This window comes from Pectinophora gossypiella, chromosome 11, assembly GCF_024362695.1.
Source record: "Pectinophora gossypiella chromosome 11, ilPecGoss1.1, whole genome shotgun sequence".
Lineage (NCBI taxonomy): Eukaryota > Metazoa > Arthropoda > Insecta > Lepidoptera > Gelechiidae > Pectinophora > Pectinophora gossypiella.
In genome coordinates, this window is record NC_065414.1 from 11,552,717 (window position 1) to 11,571,597 (window position 18,881).

Here is an 18,881-nt window from a genome sequence, read left to right on the forward strand (position 1 = left end):
AACTGGAACAATTTCTGGGTACCAATTTATACTATCTACCTAACTTAATGTATACATATTTATTTACAGTATGTCAGTGACCATAATACATAAAGACATCATTATAAATTTACCGGAGTGATGGTATTGATACGGTCCTCAATGGTGAGACTCATCATCAGTTGTGGCTGGCAACACTTGCCTTCAGACCGCACTCCCAGCAGACGGTGCCATGCGTGCTTCACCTAAAACATTTTATGGTGAAGATGGAATAAAAAGATAATTTAAAGCTATCCTGGGTAGTTATTGTGGTGGGCTTTGATGTGGCTAGCGAAACCAAAGTTTCAGTTGAAGTTCCGGTCACGTGGCACACAATAAAGCTGGCCTGAAGTATTGACAAATAATAGGGTTTCAGTCTAATCTTCTTCGTATTTAGCGATTTGCATTAATGTCTTGTAAATGCTTTCTTATTGCAATTAACTACTTGGCCAAACAAATGGGCAATGGGAATAAACAATCAAAAAACACTTCTAATATGATTTTAATAAATACTTTCTTTTTATTTTTTAAGCTGATATTAAAAACTACACTGATATGATACTTACATCAACAACTTTATTACTTGGACATGGCTGTGCTCCTAGCAGGCTGAGTAGGAAGTAGCCCACTTTATCCTTCCTGCCTTGTGTGCCCACCGAAAACACCTCCACTTTGATTGGCACATTCTGCACTCTGAGACTGCAAAGGAACAGTTAACAGAATATTATTTTATGCTATCTGTTATTGCAAATATAGCATAAAATACTTGTTAATTTACAGTACCTTTCCTGCTAAAATAATAAAATATTATGGATATACTTCATTTATAAATCTATGTTGTTGACAGTTGTTGTTCTAGATAAGGCAAATTGTTCGGAAACAGTGTGGAAGGAGTAAGAATACTCACCTCCGAAATCGACGTTTATCGGCCTCCCAAACAAGCTCAGCGTCAAATACTGGCGCATGGCAAGGCACCACAGGATCCGTTTCTAGCATATAGCCATTGAGAGAACCGCTGACGATGAACGGAGCCCTCAGGAAACCAAATCCAACCCCTAAAACAAAACAAAGTTCTCCCCACAATCATTCCACGAAAATTTACCTACACAGTAAGAAAACCAAATCTCTACCTTCTTTTATGTGCAGAACTATTTGGATAGTAGGTCCTCGTAACTCATCCATTAATATTTATTAAAATAAACAAGAAATAAAATACGAAATTTCAAATCAAACGAAACGTAAACATAGCCTTCCAAAATCAAATCATACAATGCAAACATTTATTGTGTTAGTGTTGCCATATAAATAACTTCTTCTTAATGACAGTGGACACCTATTTGTTTGAGACGCTTTTAAAGATTATTCTGTTTCTTTCTCTTTGATTTTGTTTCAGTTACGATTAGACAAGCTTTAATAATAATAAATATAAGCGTGGTTATGATTTTTTAGTTTTCATTTCAGGATACAAGTTAAGAATCGAATATAAATCGATTTTTGCAATAGAATTTCATCCCCCGAGCATAACCCTAAATTTGAACGAATGAATTTATTTATTTATAGTAGTAACACTAACAGGAAATGTGAATGAACATTATTGGCAACAAAATTCAAACTTTGAAACTTTTCAGAACTAATTATTTTATTTTTTATTCAATGCAATTTATTTTATTAGTAAAAATACAAAGATAGTAATATTTCATATAAAATAGCTATAATTATTTTTAATATATTATTCAAAATATTTATCAGCATACATTTTTTATTATTACTAAATTGAATAAGTCATTGACCTGAATGAATGTCAATACAAACGTATTTTGGAAATAGTTTTTGATAAGTAAAATTTGTTCATTATATCCCAATTTCTAATTATAAAGCAAGATTACTATTGTTAATGTTAATATGAAAAAGTTTATAAACGAATACAAAGCTCTTCGTAGTAAATCTGAGACAGAAACATCGAAGAACCGGTATGTAAACATGCGGTGCATCAATTTTAAACGTTTTCTGATCAAAAGTTACCCACGTTTGTTCAATATTTCTATTAAATTGCATCATTCTTTTCTAACTACCCGAAAATAAGAATAAGTGAAATTGTGAATACTGTAAAACGTAAATTGGGGGTAAGGTTCATTTTGCACGGTTGACGAAGCGCCAGACCGCAGCGGGCAGACAGGTAGACTAGCGAGGCCCGGCGACACCGGCGCGGACGAAGTCAGTCACCGGAGCGCGACGAAAAGTAATTTGTACAAAAAACCAAATTCAGCTCATTGCGAACGGCGCGTTGTTCGTGATGTTGTGTCTGACCGCACAATACATATGTCGGTGGTCATTGCTGCTAGCCGTTTTTTGTAACGATCGGACTTCTAATGCGCCGGTATTGTTCCGCGTGCCCCTCGCGCCGATATACTTTCCGTTTTACTTGTGAACTTACTTCATTCTAGTTGTATGTTTGTTTGCATTGTAGAAGGTTGTGTAGAAGTGTAATTATTGTAGGAACAAAGTGGATTCGCCGCCGGAGATGGGGGTCTTCAAGTGGCTGCGGAGGTAAGTCAATCCAAATCACGCTTTACCATTTTATTATTTCCTATTTTGTTCCTGTTTTCTCTGAACTTTTTACACTTTTACTTATTAGACTAACAAGTAGGTATCTACCTACTACCTCACTACTGTAGATAGATATTTTACTAATTATAAGATTACCTTTGTTATCTTCCATCTAGCAGCTACATTACATAGAATTATACACATAAAATTAAATTCAAGTGGGGATTTTTATTAGTTTATAATTTGAATTCTATTTAACTATGAAGGTACTTACATTAGAATACTTTTGAATTAAATTACCTATACATCAAGTGATATGTCTTCACATAATTTTACAGATGTTTATTCAATAGTAAATATTCCTTCAGTTTTGTGACCCTAATTTATACTTACCTACCAACAATATAGGATCAGCTAGTGCTGCAAAGGACTTTAGGCTTTTAGCCCTAAATTTCAGCCTACCGAGTCCTTTTTGGGACTAGACCAGTAAAATAGGGCTTTAAAAGCTTCGTCATTTTAAAAAACTTTTAGCCATTTTTAAAGTAGTAGGCTTTAAAAAAGCCTATAGCCTTTTTAATGTAGTAGGCTTTTAAAAAGCCTATAGCTTTTTTTAAAGTAGTAGGCTTTTTGGGACTGGAGTCTTTATTATCATTTTTTAGTAAAAGCCTTTTTACCGATTTCAAAAAAGGGAGTTATCAATTCGATACGTATGTATATAATATTATTGGAGCTACATACAATTCACACATGATATTGGCCTTAAAAATCGGTTCTTCTGGCGTAAGTAATTTGTATGGGGCTGACGGGACGTGCTGTTACGTATTACTATAATTATTAGACTATTTCCATACTAATTGATAGTAAGAAGTTATTTTCAATATTCATAGTTAGTTAGCTAGTTGTGCATCTAACAATAAATCAATTTTTCACAGTGTTTGTGTAGGTATATATGTTTTTAAAGTTTGTTGTACCCACCCACACTTTTACTTTTTTTTACTTGAGAAAGGGACTGTATGTATAGCCTAAATAACCTTAAGGTCTAAGAGCTTCATAGGCTTTTTGAGCGTCTTATTTTATTAAATTAGTCTTAAACAAGGTTAGGCCTTTTTAAGGCCTTTAGGCTTATAACCAATAGGCTTGAATAGGCTTAACCCTAGCCTAGCCGCAAGTACTAAATGGCTTTATAGGTTTTTAGCCTACTAAGCTTTTTATTTAACAGTCTAGTCTTAAAATAAGGGCTAAAAGCCTAAAGTTCTTTGCAGCACTAGGATCAGCAGATAGGTATGTATATTTTATATTTTAAAAGTACATTTGATTTACTCAAAACTTGATTCTAAACACATTGAATCAGTTCATTGTTAAGTCCAGAATCATTGTCCCAGCATGATCTAATTCAGTCTCCACCTAAAATGTTGAATCACTTGAATTGTGTTCTTTTTATTTGGTTTCAATGGTGTACAACACCTCACAAAAGTTTGTCCTCAGTAACATTGATATGGAATGGGCTTTTGTACAACTTTGGTGGGCCACTGTATTTACATATGAAAGCATTGGCAATAGGCATTGTTGCATTGGATGCAGTTTAATTATTACTGGATGATGAAACCAGCTCTCGTAACATGCTGAACGCATCGCGCTCATTCGGATATATGAACCAATGGAATTGCTTTATGTATCGCGTAGCCATTAGCGTTAGGCCTTATACCGCAACGCGCGCGACATTCATACCGCATGCTAGGCTGCAGTCTCAATTGTCACAGTGGCCATACAAAAAAATATTTTTGAAGTTACATACCTACTGTATTGATAGAATTTGATAATAATTATTATGGTAACTAGTTATGACAAAAAATATACCGGAAGGTACCGAAGGTACAGTGCAGGGCAGATAATCACATCACAAGTCTTATAATTTAATTTAGATGTCTTAGAAGATTCTAATTGGATAGGAAGGTATAAGTATTGACATAATGAAAAGTTTTAATATTAAAAATAAGTGCATATTATTGAATACACTCTTTAAAATAAATAAACATAATAATCATATAGGTACTTTACTGTATTTCCAGTTCCCATAGTTATAATGAAAACACACTATTCACCCTTTATGACTTTGGTACAAGTAATAGTACTATATATTTTGATATTTATTATGTAAATTGTTCACAAGTAGGTAATTGCAATTGTTGCATACAAAGGACAAAAGGCAATTTCTTGAGTTCTCAAGCTGATATTTTCATAATTTTGTCATTGTTCACTTTCAAGGATCCTTCTCAATTCACACCAACATATTTTGCAAATGTTTTTAGTTTAGTTAGTAAACATTTGATTTGTAACCTGGATCCTGACAGAGGGCAGCAGTAACTGTCAGTACTATTAGCGGCGGACAGGAGTCCTAGTACGACTTTGAAATAGACTACTATCTGCCTATCCCTTCGGGCAAACACGGTGCTATAATATTATGTTATAGACTCAGAACTTAAGTTGTTCTAAGTTATTTTCTTACGCTGTGGCTCTGCCTATGCCGCCAGAGACATTATTTTTTGACGTGACTTATTGTAGATTTGCCGCAGATGACATTAACTACTTGGTCGAACAAATGGGAAGCGCTGAGGGTTCTCATCCGGTACAAAAATTAAGACACTGTTGCCTGAGGGTGCCCAGATGGGCGCGAACCTCGTCTGAGGGATCATATTTGAAAGAATCAAAACGACCCTAGTGTTTTGTCCCTAAGTGTTTGTTGTCGCGAGCTGATTGGCCGCCTCTATAGCTAGAGTAATCGGGTCGTCATGATCATACATAGTGTCCTTTGTATGCCGCCAGGAACTACAGGCATTAGTTTGCGAATGATATTAAATTTTCACTTTTTCTATTGATTCCTCTTTATGTACATACCTGTCTACTATCTTCCGCCTTCAGATTTAGGTATCTTTCGCACGACTAAACAATTACTACAATACCAGCGTCAGAATGATGCGTCAATGATTGATGTATCCATTAATTACTTCATTCAATATTCAATGCCCCATGCCCGCGCCTTCTAAAACACTAATCTATTCTGTATTTCACTTTCACCAGCTTCTATGTAACGATAATAAAACAGTCTGACATTGTGCCCTCGCGCGAACATTACCTTTGAAAATCCGCATACCGATTGGTCTTTTTATTTTGGCCGATTATGACGTCTCCATTATGTTATTGCTGTCCAAATAACCAAAATTGATGGTTAGACAGCTTCTTATTTATGTACACAATTATCTTCTGTCATTGAAAATGAGATATTCGTGATGCTTTCGTTTTTAATTGCGAAATTCCGATGGTGTCGAAAGCATTACCGGCGTAACAGTAATTTGACTTCCGAATGTATATCATCATAGCATGTTGGGTAATCATTGGATTGTATTATTGCAGTTTCGCGCGCGCGCTTATCCGTAACGTACGCGTACGATTCTAGCAACGAGCGGCGCCTAATTAACGTGTCGTTATGTCGTCGGAAATATTAAAATGTTCCGAGTGTAATATCGTAATAAACGAATTATTGTCTTATATTCAAAATAAGATATCGATAATGGATGAAGAAACGATACTTCGGTTGTGTTCATCTACGTTTACAAGTGATGAGATCAAGTCATCGAAGTCATTGTTATTTGATGCACTTCCAACTGGGCGAAGAAAAATTCAGCGTAAAGGAGAAGGAAAAGCGCATCGGGATCTCAGTGATATTGTGCACATTTTTAAAACAACGGAGCCAGATGACATCCCCGTTTTTGTCGCTAGGCAGCTAGAAAAGTTGCCTCCGATTACCTTTGATCATCTTGACTGTACCAAGCTACTCAAAGATATATTAAAAATGAAAGAGGATATTAACTGCCTACAGTCTTCTTGTGCTTCGAAGCAGCAGCTACAGGAACTAAAAAGTGAATTATTTATGAACAAGACGGCTATACCGGCACGATTATCTGGGTGCAATGTTAATGAAAAAAGAGGCGGATGGTGTTTAGATAGCGGGCCAATAGGTCTATCCAACGTTCATAATTCGACTTTGAACGACACTGAAAACCTTGCTTCTTCAAATATACAGAATAAACCAGAATATAGAACAATTTTAATGTCCGGTAGTGCAAATAATTCAAATAAACAAACGGAGGTGTCTGTGCAAAATCCGCGAGATATCACCTTGTTACCTACCGTGTCGTCGGGCCAACGAACACACTCAGCTGACGCGATGAGTCAACCGGAGCTGCATGACCGGTCGCCGCTGACGTCACGCAACTCAGCTGTTAACACGCCGAGCTCGCCGTCTATTCCTCATGTGTTAAATGATAAACAAATGGGATCGAGTACGAAAAAAGAAAAAGTTCCGGCTATGAATAGATTGGAACAAGAATGGCAAACAGTGCAACGCAAGAAAAATAAACATTACCGATATAGAGGAAATATAGGTATAGCAAAGCAAGAAAGTACGAATAACTTTAAAGCGGTAGTACGTCAAATACCTATGTTTATAAGTAATATACATAAAGAAACGCAAGAAGTCGATATAATAAGCTACATATTAAGTAAGACTCAAGAAACTGTTGTACTTGAAAAAATTAAAATGAAAAGGCAAACAAATCATAATGCATATAAGTTTTTTGTAAGTCATGAAAAACTACATATGTTTATGGACAAAAGCTTATGGCCGGAGGGCATTATATTTAGGAAATTCGTCCATTTCAAATATAGAAACTCAAAACGAGAAACCTCTGAGGACGGCGGCAGTTCACTACAAAATGGATAGTGGTTCTTATCGTTTCGCTACTTATAACTGTAAGGGTGTAAAAAGATCCGTCGATGGCGTAAGAGAGCTGTGCAAGTCGTGTGACGTGGTATGTCTCCAGGAGACATGGTTGCTGCCGCACGACATACCATACATCAGCACGATCGACGCGGGATTCGGCTGTACCGCGACGTCTGCAGTTGACACGTCTGAAGGCATCCTGAGAGGCCGGCCATATGGGGGGACTGCGCTGCTGTGGCGACATAGTGCATTCCAACAGGTATCAGTGTTACAGTGTGACAGTGCCCGTATATGTGCTATTAAAATCACTACAAATAACAGACCTATGATAATAATAAATGTTTATTTACCAACAAACTCTGCCGATAATTTAAATGACTTTACGGATTGTTTGGGTGCTGTGAGTGCGATTATTGACGAATATGGGATTGATGCTGTATTTATCTTGGGGGATTTTAACGCAGACCCGGGGGAGTTGTTTTACAGAGAACTGACAACTGTATGTAATGACCAATTATGGTCATGTGTCGACGTAGACATACTAGGGCTGGATTCAGGTACGTTTACTTTTATAAGTGATGTGCATTGGACTTGTAGCTGGCTAGATCACTGTATTGCAACTCACTCGGCGATGCAGTCTGTTACTGACGTAGAAGTGATATATGACACTACATGGTCCGACCACTTCCCACTCATTGTACACTGTAATTTACAATCACTTGCAGCTAAAGTATTGCCTAAAATTAATAATGTCAATAAAGACGTGTTGTGGGGAGTGAGATGTGGGGAGCAGGTTGATATGTATACCAAAGAGTGTCATAAGCGTTTAAAACTTATTGATTTTCCTTCAGAATGTGTGAACTGTGCCGATTGTTTTTGTAACGACCGTGATCATTTGCGTATTTTGGACAAGCTCTATTCTGACATTGTGGCTGCGCTCCGCGACGCGGCAGAGGCGGGTCGGGGAAGTCGAAGGAAGGGCGGGGTTGGTCCGCGCATGGTGGGTTGGAACAAACATGTCGTCGAGGCTCATAGGACTGCCAGGTCTAGGTTTATGGAGTGGGTGAGGTGCGGTAGGCCAAAGACTGGCATAGTACATCAGGAGATGTGTGATAGTAGGCGAGTTTTTAAGTCTAGATTAAAATGGTGTCAAGACCATAAGCACCAAATAAGAATGGACTCGCTTGCTGAAAAACATTCGAAAGGTAACTTTCGGGGTTTTTGGCAAGATACTAGCAAGGTGAATGTGGCACCTGGCCTTCCTGTGAGCGTCGACGATGTCCAGGACCCCAAAGACATAGCGAATATCCTGAAGGACCATTTTTCGGTCAGTTCGCCATTGGGTCCGGCGGGGGGGTGGGTGCTTGATGCTGAAATGAACTGTCAACCGGTTACGAAATTTTTTGCGAAAGATGTCGATAAAGCTATAAAGCTTATAGCAAGAGGTAAATCCCCGGGCCACGATGGGCTCAGCATCGAACACCTGCAGCACGCCGGGCCGCACATTGCCAGAGTGTTGGCCATGTTCTATTCACTTTGTGTGGGTCATTCCTATTTACCAGCCGACTTCATGAAAACAGTGGTAGTGCCTGTGGTGAAGAATAAAACAGGTGACCTTACCGACAAACTTAACTACAGACCTATCTCTCTTGCCACTGTTGTAGCAAAAGTTTTTGACGGGCTGCTTAATACACAGTTAAATAAGTACGTATCGCTACATGATAATCAATTTGGATTTCGACCACGATTATCTACTGAGAGTGCAATTCTGTGTCTTAAGCATACCGTCAAATACTACACAGTCCGTCAGACGCCTGTATATGCTTGCTTCCTTGACCTGTCCAAAGCATTCGACTTGGTTCGGTATGACTTGTTATGGGATAAGTTGAGGAGCATAAACCTACCTCAGGAACTAATTAATATGTTTCGGTATTGGTACGCGCACCAGTCCAACATGGTCAGATGGGCAGGGGAAGTGTCGGAGACGTATCGACTCGAGTGTGGAGTGCGGCAGGGTGGGTTGACGTCTCCGACCCTGTTCAACCTTTACATGAACGAGCTGATCGCCGCGCTGAGCAGCACGCGTGTCGGCTGCCATGTGGATGGCGTTTGTGTTAATAATCTGAGTTACGCTGACGACATGGTGCTGCTCAGTGCGTCGGTCTGCGGTTTGAGAAGACTGATGCGGATTTGTGAGGAGTATGCAGGTGGTCACGGTTTAACATATAATGTTAGGAAAAGCCAGTGCATGGTCTTTGAGGCGGGTAATAAATGCCCAGAGAACGTTCCTCCGGTGTTGCTGAATGGTACGCCCTTGGAGAGGGTATATCAGTTTAAGTACCTGGGGCACATAGTTACTGCTGACCTCAGTGACAATGCGGATATTGAGCGGGAGCGGAGGGCGCTGTCTGTAAGGGCTAATATGATAGCCCGCAGGTTTGCGCGATGTACACCAGAGGTTAAAATTACACTCTTTCGTGCGTATTGTACATCACTATACACCTGCAGCCTGTGGGCGAATTACACTAAGCGCTGTTACAACGACCTCCGCATCCTGTACAATAATGCGTTCAGGGTGATATTGGGGCTGCCTCGGTTCTGCAGCGCGTCGGGTATGTTCGCGGCGGCGCGCACCGCCTGCTTCCATGCGACGATGCGCGCCCGCGGCATGTCCCTGGTGCGCAGAGTGCGGGCCAGCTCCAATGTCATCCTGCAAATGATCGGCGATAGGCTGGACTGTCCTTATCTCCGGCATTGCTGCGACAGACATGTGCCTGTATCGATGCCGGTGAGAAGGTATTGTTGATATTCTATTTTAATTGATTTTATTTGTTTTATCTAATTCTATTTTATTATATTTATTATTTTAAGATATTTGAATGTTTTATTATGTAAATTATGGATCATTGTTATCTGAAATAAAGAAATTTTAATTTTTAATTTTTAATTATGCTAAGCTTAGCTTGGTGTTACCTACTATTTTTTTGCGAATTGATAGCGAAAGTTCGGTTTTTCATTCATCATCATCGTCATCAGCCCATTAACGTCCCCAGTGCTGGGGCACGGGCCTTCCCTATGGATGGATAGGGAGATCGGGCCTTAAACCATCACGCGGGCCCATTGCGGATTGATGGTTATTAACGACTGCTAATGCAGCCGGGATAACGTGCCTTCCGAAGCACAGAGGAGCTCGAGATGAAAACTTTTTTTTTGTGGTCACCCATCCTATGACCGGCCTTTGCGAAAGTTGCTTTACTTCAACAATCGCAGGCCGAGCGCGTTAACCGCTGCGCCACCGAGCTCCTCAAAGTTTTTCATTTAAAAGATGTAAAATATGAACATAAATAGCCTATATACGTCCCACTACTGGGCCCAGGCCTCCTTACTATCAACCGGAGGGGTATAGAGCATACTCCACCATACTGCTTCACTGTGGGTTGGTGGAGGTGTTTGGACTAGTAGCTCGGGACCACAAAGTGATTTTTGTGATGTGTCCCCACAGGGATTTGAACCAAGCCTAGAAAACATAGAGCCTAATCAAAACGTGAATTGGGTCGTGTACTAGGTTAAAGATAATTTATGAATGTATATTTTTAATTTAATTATTACTGAATAAAGAGAGATCTAAAACTAATGAAAAACATTTTCTTTTTTCTATTTTAACTTATTTTTGTGGTGGGGTGTGGTGCTCCATACCCCCTGCGGTCGATTGAGGGGAGGCCTGTGCCCAGCAGTAGGACGTATATAGGCAGTTTATGTTATGTTATGTTTATTTATGAATTTTTATCAAGAAAAACGTAATAATAAGTCCGATATTTTATCACGTTTTTCTATGAAGTGTGCTTGTTCACACAAATTCCATAGTAATTTCGTGTTTTGACGTTCAGTAAAAAGTAACTGATTTGATTAATTGGAAACTAGCCTATTCAGGAAGTCTGTATTTGAATCAATGAACCGATGAGCCTAAACATCCATTCAAATTTCCAAATTACATTTGGCGCTAAATAGTCATGATGTTCAAGTGTCCCGTTGCTTTGATTTTGGTCAAATTACTAATCGGTAAAAGTGTAGCGGTCGGCGGCACTGGATCGTGATTATAATCGCCTTTTACTTGTCTCAGAAAGTCTGGCCATATTGAAGGCATCTTTTTGGGTAAGCCACGAGACTTGGCTAATTATGGCCCGCGTATTGTCGCTGAGCCGCAGAATGCCATTTTGAGTTCACTCGGCGAAACCACAGGTTTAGGGAAATTGAAAGCTTTTGGAAGTAGATTATTTTCGAAAAGCATCAAACTTCTATTTTATTTTAGTTAGTACGTTTTATTCTAGTTCTAGCTTGCTTTGTTCGAACAATATATAACACAAGTTCACGACTATGTCCCAATTGGGCTTAGGTAGTGAGAGATACATCGAATCAGAATAATTTATTCAACGTAATTATCATGGATAAACTTGTTGAAGGTCAATTTAACATTTTTGAATCTACATCATTTCGCAAGGTGTTATGGCTGAGAAGAAATGACAAGAAACTGCAACAGCAACACATCTTTTAAATCAATGTAGGTATACATTACAAGTTATTTAATAACTAGAGAAACACATTTAATACCAAGATGAACTAAGTATCCACACCTCACCGAGCTTTCTCTTAGACCATCGGGATAGATGGTGAGCCGCATCGCCGTCTAATAAATGGTCAACAATATAGGTAGATAAGCTGTCAAGTTAGCTGCAAGTGGTATTTCTACTACTTGTGGCTCTTCCCGCCGTTATCATAGTGTGATCCCTAGATAACCTGTTTGAATTTACGTATATCAAATATTAACAGAAGTTCCTCAGTCGTTGTCAAACTACAGATAGCTACACGATAAGGCTGCCTTTTGCACGATTGTTTGATTTGTATTCCTGTGTTATACACAATAAATAATTGTCTATTGTAATCTTGTCAACTTCTGTAAAAAGCTTAACGTTTAGATCAACAGTAAAGTCTCCATCAAACCAGCACGCAGTGACCCGCATCTGTCCCACGGCATTGCTCACCGTGTTAGTCATACTTTACACTATCCAACGTTTTTTCCCAACATAAAAACTATTAACTTAAGAATTCAAAGATTCGGCGGCCGATTTATCTATCGTACTCAATTTAGTTATGGTGACTGCTGCGTATTTCTCTTAATTGGATTGGATTTTTAGTTGTTTTACTCTAGAAAGACAGCAGTAAAAATGTTTATTGATGCTATGTTGTTGGAAGGTTTTTGTAACTTTAAAATGGATTTTGTATAATATCATTATGATGTTGAAGAATAGACGATGACTTCAAATGAAGTTACTGTGGTTACCACGCAATTAAAAATATCTTAACGTCTAGTTATTCAATGGTTAGAAACGAAAAAAGCACATAACTTTTTGATTTCCCTCTCCAATTCCACTCTCTCTGTCGCTCATTAAAATTTTGCTAGTTGTTCCCCCCGATATTGACCGCCAAATTATTCGCAGGGAGCGCGTGACGGTGAGCGTGAGTGCGGACGCGATCCCACCGCAGGAGCACCCCCAGCCCACCACGCAAGTGGGCACCATCCGCACTGAGGAGTACAAGCGGGACCTCGCCGAGTTCCAGGCCAGAAGGTCCACTGGCGCCAAGGACTGCCCGGAACTCCCAGATACACCCACCAAGAAATGCGGAAGAAACTCCCTCCCGTGCACTAACTGCACGACAACTAACGACAAAACCTTCGAATACGAAAAGAAGTCCGCTCAAAAGTATAAAAAGAAAACTCACAAACGGGCCAAAAGCGCAGCCGCAGACGAAAGGATATACGACGTGTTGCCCAATATACAGTTCCTTTTCCAAAACCAGGTGTTCATGCCTGGCAATGTGTACCCTACGTACTCGGAGCCTCACAGACGGCGCCACAAAGCGCACAGGTCACCAGACTTCCCAAATCAAAAGCACATAGACTTCAATGAGGACCAGTCGTCTTCTCCGACGCCCTTGTTCTACAAGAACAATTCGTTGCCGTTTGACGTGAAGCACTTTCTGGAGGCTTCTAGAAGTGACCACGAGGAGGTGGATGGTAAAGACAGGGTATCTAGTCACTGCTCGATGGAGGAAGGGGGGGACGCGGGTAAAACTGACAACACTGATGACAAGCTGTGGGAAGTGATGAGTGAACTGAAACACTTTGACCAGTGGGCCGATGAGCAGCTGAACGGGCAGAATAGCAGCAAATCCGATGACAGTCAAGTACGTACATTTTTTAATCGATGCCAACTTGTTAGATAACGCCGCTACTTTTTACGATTATCTATGATTTCTTGTGGTCTATCAGCACTTACCCGTGTTAAAGGAAAATTCACAAAGAGGAAAGATCGAAAAATTTCGACTCGGATGGGATTAGAAACCCTCTCCTCTAAATCGGAACAAGCGTAACTTTGCTTGCACCACCTAATCTTTATCGTGTCCATGCGAATCCTTCGATGACCTTTAATATCTACTGAGATTCAAGTATGACTCACTTTACTTGGTATTTTATTTATTGCTTATCCGTAAATAAAATCCAATAGAAACAAAAGTCCCTGTACTTTTAACTAAAGTTAGTCGCTTGTAAACAAATCTACATGATAAGAGTCACGCACGAGAAGTAATGTCTCATAATAATAGGTTCGCATTTAGTTATTATGGAAGGTGGGACAAAAAAAAAAAAAACTAAAACAATGGGTGTATGAGTGAGTAAACTATTCCAACAAGTCGTTTCATATCCAGTGTGATAATAAGACGAAACTTAAGAATATTATGGAACATTCTGCATACCTACTATCCTAGGTAAATCACAAGTACCGAAGAATCAATGGAATCAATCATAATTATGCTACTCCATAATCTTTATTCTTATCTTATGCCGTCTAACGTGTAAGTTCGAAAGAGACAGCCCGCGCGTTCCCTCTTACTCCTTAGCGACTTACGGAATAAGTCTCAGAGGGGGTGAGGTAGGGTCCGATACGTATTGGGCCGGGGCGGAAGTTACCGTTCTATACCATTCTTTATTCTATGCTATGGCTTTTATTACTTTTTTAGAGCGACACAAGTGCGTACGGTCTGCCGATAGCAAGCGCGAGCGACCTGGATGTGGCAGCAGACAGGAATCGAACCTGGAACCAGGGCACGTGGGGAGTCGTGCCTGTCCAGGTGAAGAGGCTCCAAGGTGTCTCCATGGAAATGGTCAGGAGGAAAAATAATACGGAAATCAATATTTTAAGGTAGGCGGAAGTTTGAAGGCAGTAAAATATCATTGCACAGAGTTTAAGACGCTCAGAATGCGATAAGACCCGAGTGAGGGAAGTATGTAGATTACCGAAAACTTGGTTTTTCTGTTATTATAGGTACATTGAACAGCTAGATATCATTGTAAACATTGCCATTTATATAAATACGAATGAGATTAACCATATTTATTGAATGGTTGGCTGATTTCGTACGTTCTATCGCCAACGTCCATACCACGTTGAATACACCGGTTCTCGCCCGATCACCGAAGTTAAGCAACATCGGGCGTGGTCAGTACTTGGATGGGTGACCGCCTGGGAACACCACGTGATGTTGGCGTTTTGCGTTTCTTAATTTTGTTACATTTTAATTTATGATGTTTCTGTTATAGAAAATATCGGCATCCGAACATAATTCTACTCATGGGGCTATATGCAGACGTACAGAACAACATTCACATAATATGCGAGCAATGCATCGACTCGCTATACGGAATTCTTCATATACAGGTCAGTTGTTAACACTTTTTATATATATTTTTTAAATTTTTAGTGTCTCTTTCATGCTTTGCTATTATACAGCCTGTTATGTTATCTCAAATCTGACAGATAGTAGTATTTCTATTAGACACTAATTCGGCAGACACTTTATCAACCAGTAATAAACCAGATGTTAAATAGAACGATTTTAAGGTAAAAAAATAATAATAATAAACAATAAAATCAAATTATTTCAGGCGTGTAACCCATATTTACATTACCAATTATAAAATTATAAAAAAATATAGTTTAAAATTAAAATTATGATGTCAATAAAATAGTAGTACTAATACTTACTACATACTTACATAATGAATTATACATAAATATTTACTTTAATAGCCATCATATTAGGCCGAAGAGGTAAGTTTTCACTAACGAAGGACTTTCCAGACAATATTATATATAGCTTTTATATCACGTAATAACAGTGATATTATTAATTTAAAGTCTTTAAATTAATTACATACAATTACAAAATGTTTACTATTATTAATTAAATTTAGTTCATGTTAATTTAATGTGTGTTGTGAGTGCAGTAGGTAGCACAGTGTCGTGTAATTTATTGAGCAAATTATGTGTTATTAAGAAATAAAAATTATTTCAAATTTAATGTCCAGGGCCGAATCCTTAGCGCCCAGACCGCGGTCCGCTACGCGCTGGACGTGGCCAACGCCCTGGTGTTCCTCCGCATGCAAGGCTACATACACACAGAGCTGACCAGCCAGAGCATCATGATTACCAGCCACGATGCCGCCAAGTTGGCAGACCTGGGACCCTGTGTCAAACTGCAGAAGGAAAAACCGAGGAGCCCCAAGGAATATGACTTGTATTCTCCAGAGCCGCAGTATGTTAATATTGAAGGTCAGTGGTTGAATGTTTATGGTTTCTGGTGACGTATAACATCAAAATCGAATGTTGGTGTGCGCTTATTTAGGTTAAAATAGCAGAATGTTGTTTCATCAATTTAGCAGACGCAATGGAAACTAACAATTAAACAATGTTTAGTTTACAATAAATAAGTAATATGCATCCATGTCATGTCCGTGTTTAGATCATAGTTTCCGGTTAATAGTATTATCTCGCCCCTATTACATGGGACAAAAATAGTTGGCGAAGAGTGGTTGTATAATTATTATACCTCTGCGTAGTGCGTACCCCTTCGGTGATGCAAGCGTGAAGCGTGGTTGTGGCGTCACAGTAGGTTCTCACAAATTCCGGTAGATGTCGCTGCGTTGTTAGTTTCTCTAAAGTCCGTCGGATGTCGCTGTTTCGTTCACTACATTTTCTACATCGCGGTGTTAAGATTCTCGGGCGTTTATAGACTATCCACTTTGTCACCGGTTTTAAGCATACTTACCTGGCACAGGGGACACCGTGATCAAGAAGGCGGTTCCCCCAGGGCGAGGCCTGTCCATTGCACTGCGGACGGGTTGACCCCTGCGATTATCCCTAATGTGGATAACTCGGGTGCGTTATTTTTGGTAGTGGGGACTGCGTACGCGCCGTCCCCTTCTTAATCCATTGGAAAATCAAAGTAAAGATTCTTTACATCGTTGCATGCTCGCAGGTATTCCTGTTTCCTGTTCGGAACTGCTGTGGATGTTATCCCCCGTAGAGGACCCGTCGTGATTCGATCTATTATTAGCTAGCTGGACGTAATGGATATAATTTTTTCGAGAGTAATTTTATATAATCGTAGGTAGTGTTGCAGAATAATCGATTATTAGGGGTTTAGAAAATAATTCGATTAGTCGGTGGATTGAGGGGAGGCCTGTGCCCAGCAGTAGGACGTATATAGGCTGTGTATGTTATGTGTATACAGACGATTATCGGGCAACACTAATCGTAGCTGAAAAAATATAACCTATTAATAAAAATGGAATGCTGCATTTTGCTGATCGTCAACTATAATTATCATAACTCTACAGCTAGGCTAATCTTGCCTGGCTTGCCTCTTTTCTCTCAGATTTTTTTTCAACCCTAGTATATATTATACTTTCTCAGATACCCGGCAGTCAACAACAACGGAGAGCGAGCCGTTGATATCAAAACACGCATCAGAGACGTACCTAGCGCTGAACTCTGTGGCCAAAGAATATACACTGTACAGAGAGTCAGACCTATACAGGTGGCACGCGCCGGAACTATTCGAGCCAGATGAGATGGGCATGGTGTATCCTTGTGTCAAGAGCGATGTCTATTCTCTATGTTTGATACTATGGGAGAGCTGTAATGGTAAGAATTTTAATATTGTGTTTATTCCTCGGATGGTCAGAGCTAAAAAAGAGATCTAAAATGTTCTACGCTATTGAACATCTCGAGCGTATTGTGGAAGTTGTGGAAAGGTTCACCCATCCGGTATAACGTAATATCGATGGGTTAGTGATTCTATACAGTTCATCGTATATTATAATTATCTCTCTCTCTCTATTTAAGAGCTGTGCTCTTGTCGGTGGAGTAACCGCCATTCCTCTGTTCTTCCCGCCAAAACCTTCACCTCCCGATACGACACGACCTGCACCTTCTTTTTTATTTGTTTCATAAATGTTATCCTAAGTCTACCCCTTCCTCTCTTCCCTTAAATTTTTCCTTCTATAATGTTTGTTATAAATGAATCGTGTCGTATCAGGTGGCCAATCATATTTCCTCTCCGGTTCTCTATAGTCTTCAATATGGTTCTCTTTTCTTCAACTCTTTCCAGCACTTTTTCATTTGACACCATTTCAGTCCAGCTTATACCCTCCAGCCTTCGCCAACACCACATCACAAACGCTTCCAACCTCTCTCTGTCTCTCTGACGGTTTATTAAATCATATATTTGGAGCATTGCACTCTATGGAAGTGAAACGTGGACTAGGACACAGAGAGATTATAATTATAATAGTTACAAATACTGACTCTGTCCACGTCACTAGGGATTATGAGTGTGATGACAATTTAATTTTCTAAGCTTTCATATACATCTGTCATGTGTCATCATCGTGTAATTCTGTCTGTTACGCTTTCAAGTCAAAACTACTAAATCGATTTTGATGAAATTTGGTACAGAGATAGATTACGACAGCATAGGATATTTTTTTATATTCTTTAGGGGTGGATTAAACATACCGCGCGCGATAACCGAAGTACGGTCACGAGTATTAATATGTATACACTTTGAATCCATGTCACATTAACTTTTTTGACAAACTAAACCGTAAGTCTCATGCGATACAGGGTTTCCCTAGTGCGGGGTCCACCAGTAATGTATATATGTTTAAGTTTTTTGATAAATAAACATATTCTATTCTATTCTAAAAAATTACAAATATGATAGTGCGACAGGGTTCTAAAGTGGGTACATGATATTACACGCTCATGACTGTACACGCGGAGACGGAGTTGCGGGCGGTTGTGTAAGAAGTTACTCATTTTATCTTGTTTATTTAAGAAATCACATTCCTTGTAGCCATACTGAAAAGTATAAATAATTAACAACTTAAAGGATTTTAGTTTTTATAGCACTTTTTTTTTGTGGTCACCCATCCTGTGACCGGCCTTTGCGAAAGTTGCTTAACTTCAGCAATCGCAGACCGAGCGCGTTTACCGCTGCGCCACCGAGCTCCTCAAGCTCGTCGAGCTCCTATCTAGAATATTGAGTACTAATATTTGTTTGAGTATTTACTCTTCTTATTTTATTTTCAAAAAACTTCCCATTTTTTTATATCCAATACATTAACCGCCATACTTTT

General features: G+C 39.3%; 2 protein-coding genes and 2 non-coding genes across 8 annotated transcripts in view; 3 read left to right on the forward strand and 1 right to left on the reverse strand.

Annotated features, from left to right (window-relative positions):
• LOC126370530 (centrosomal protein of 120 kDa) overlaps window positions 1-5,566 on the reverse strand; it is a 21,463-nt gene extending 15,897 nt beyond the window's left edge. The window contains exons 1-4 of one of the 2 annotated variants that reach the window (XM_050015418.1): window positions 5,461-5,566; window positions 926-1,073; window positions 585-717; window positions 114-224 (exon numbers count right to left, since the gene is read on the reverse strand). In XM_050015418.1, coding sequence (XP_049871375.1) covers window positions 114-224; window positions 585-717; window positions 926-1,014 — 333 coding nt within the window. In that variant the 5' untranslated portion in view covers window positions 1,015-1,073; window positions 5,461-5,566. Of the gene's footprint in view, window positions 1-113; window positions 225-584; window positions 718-925; window positions 1,074-1,148; window positions 1,305-5,460 lie in introns of those variants that run through there. The other variant, XM_050015417.1, reaches the window with a different exon arrangement.
• The window catches only part of LOC126370518 (uncharacterized), a 25,728-nt gene continuing 8,752 nt past the window's right edge, over window positions 1,906-18,881 (forward strand). The window contains exons 1-7 of one of the 4 annotated variants that reach the window (XM_050015390.1): window positions 1,906-1,988; window positions 2,515-2,565; window positions 12,841-13,588; window positions 14,420-14,601; window positions 15,000-15,117; window positions 15,768-16,011; window positions 17,155-17,385. In XM_050015390.1, the coding sequence (XP_049871347.1) occupies window positions 1,921-1,988; window positions 2,515-2,565; window positions 12,841-13,588; window positions 14,420-14,601; window positions 15,000-15,117; window positions 15,768-16,011; window positions 17,155-17,385 (1,642 nt within the window). In that variant the 5' untranslated portion in view covers window positions 1,906-1,920. Of the gene's footprint in view, window positions 1,989-2,113; window positions 2,396-2,514; window positions 2,566-12,840; window positions 13,589-14,419; window positions 14,602-14,999; window positions 15,118-15,767; window positions 16,012-17,154; window positions 17,386-18,881 lie in introns of those variants that run through there. The other 3 variants (XM_050015393.1, XM_050015394.1, XM_050015392.1) reach the window with 3 other exon arrangements.
• LOC126371055 (5S ribosomal RNA) lies at window positions 14,829-14,947 on the forward strand. The gene has a single exon (XR_007566947.1). It is a non-coding gene; the product is annotated as a 5S ribosomal RNA (ribosomal RNA).
• LOC126371058 (U1 spliceosomal RNA) lies at window positions 16,500-16,662 on the forward strand. The gene has a single exon (XR_007566950.1). It is a non-coding gene; the product is annotated as a U1 spliceosomal RNA (small nuclear RNA).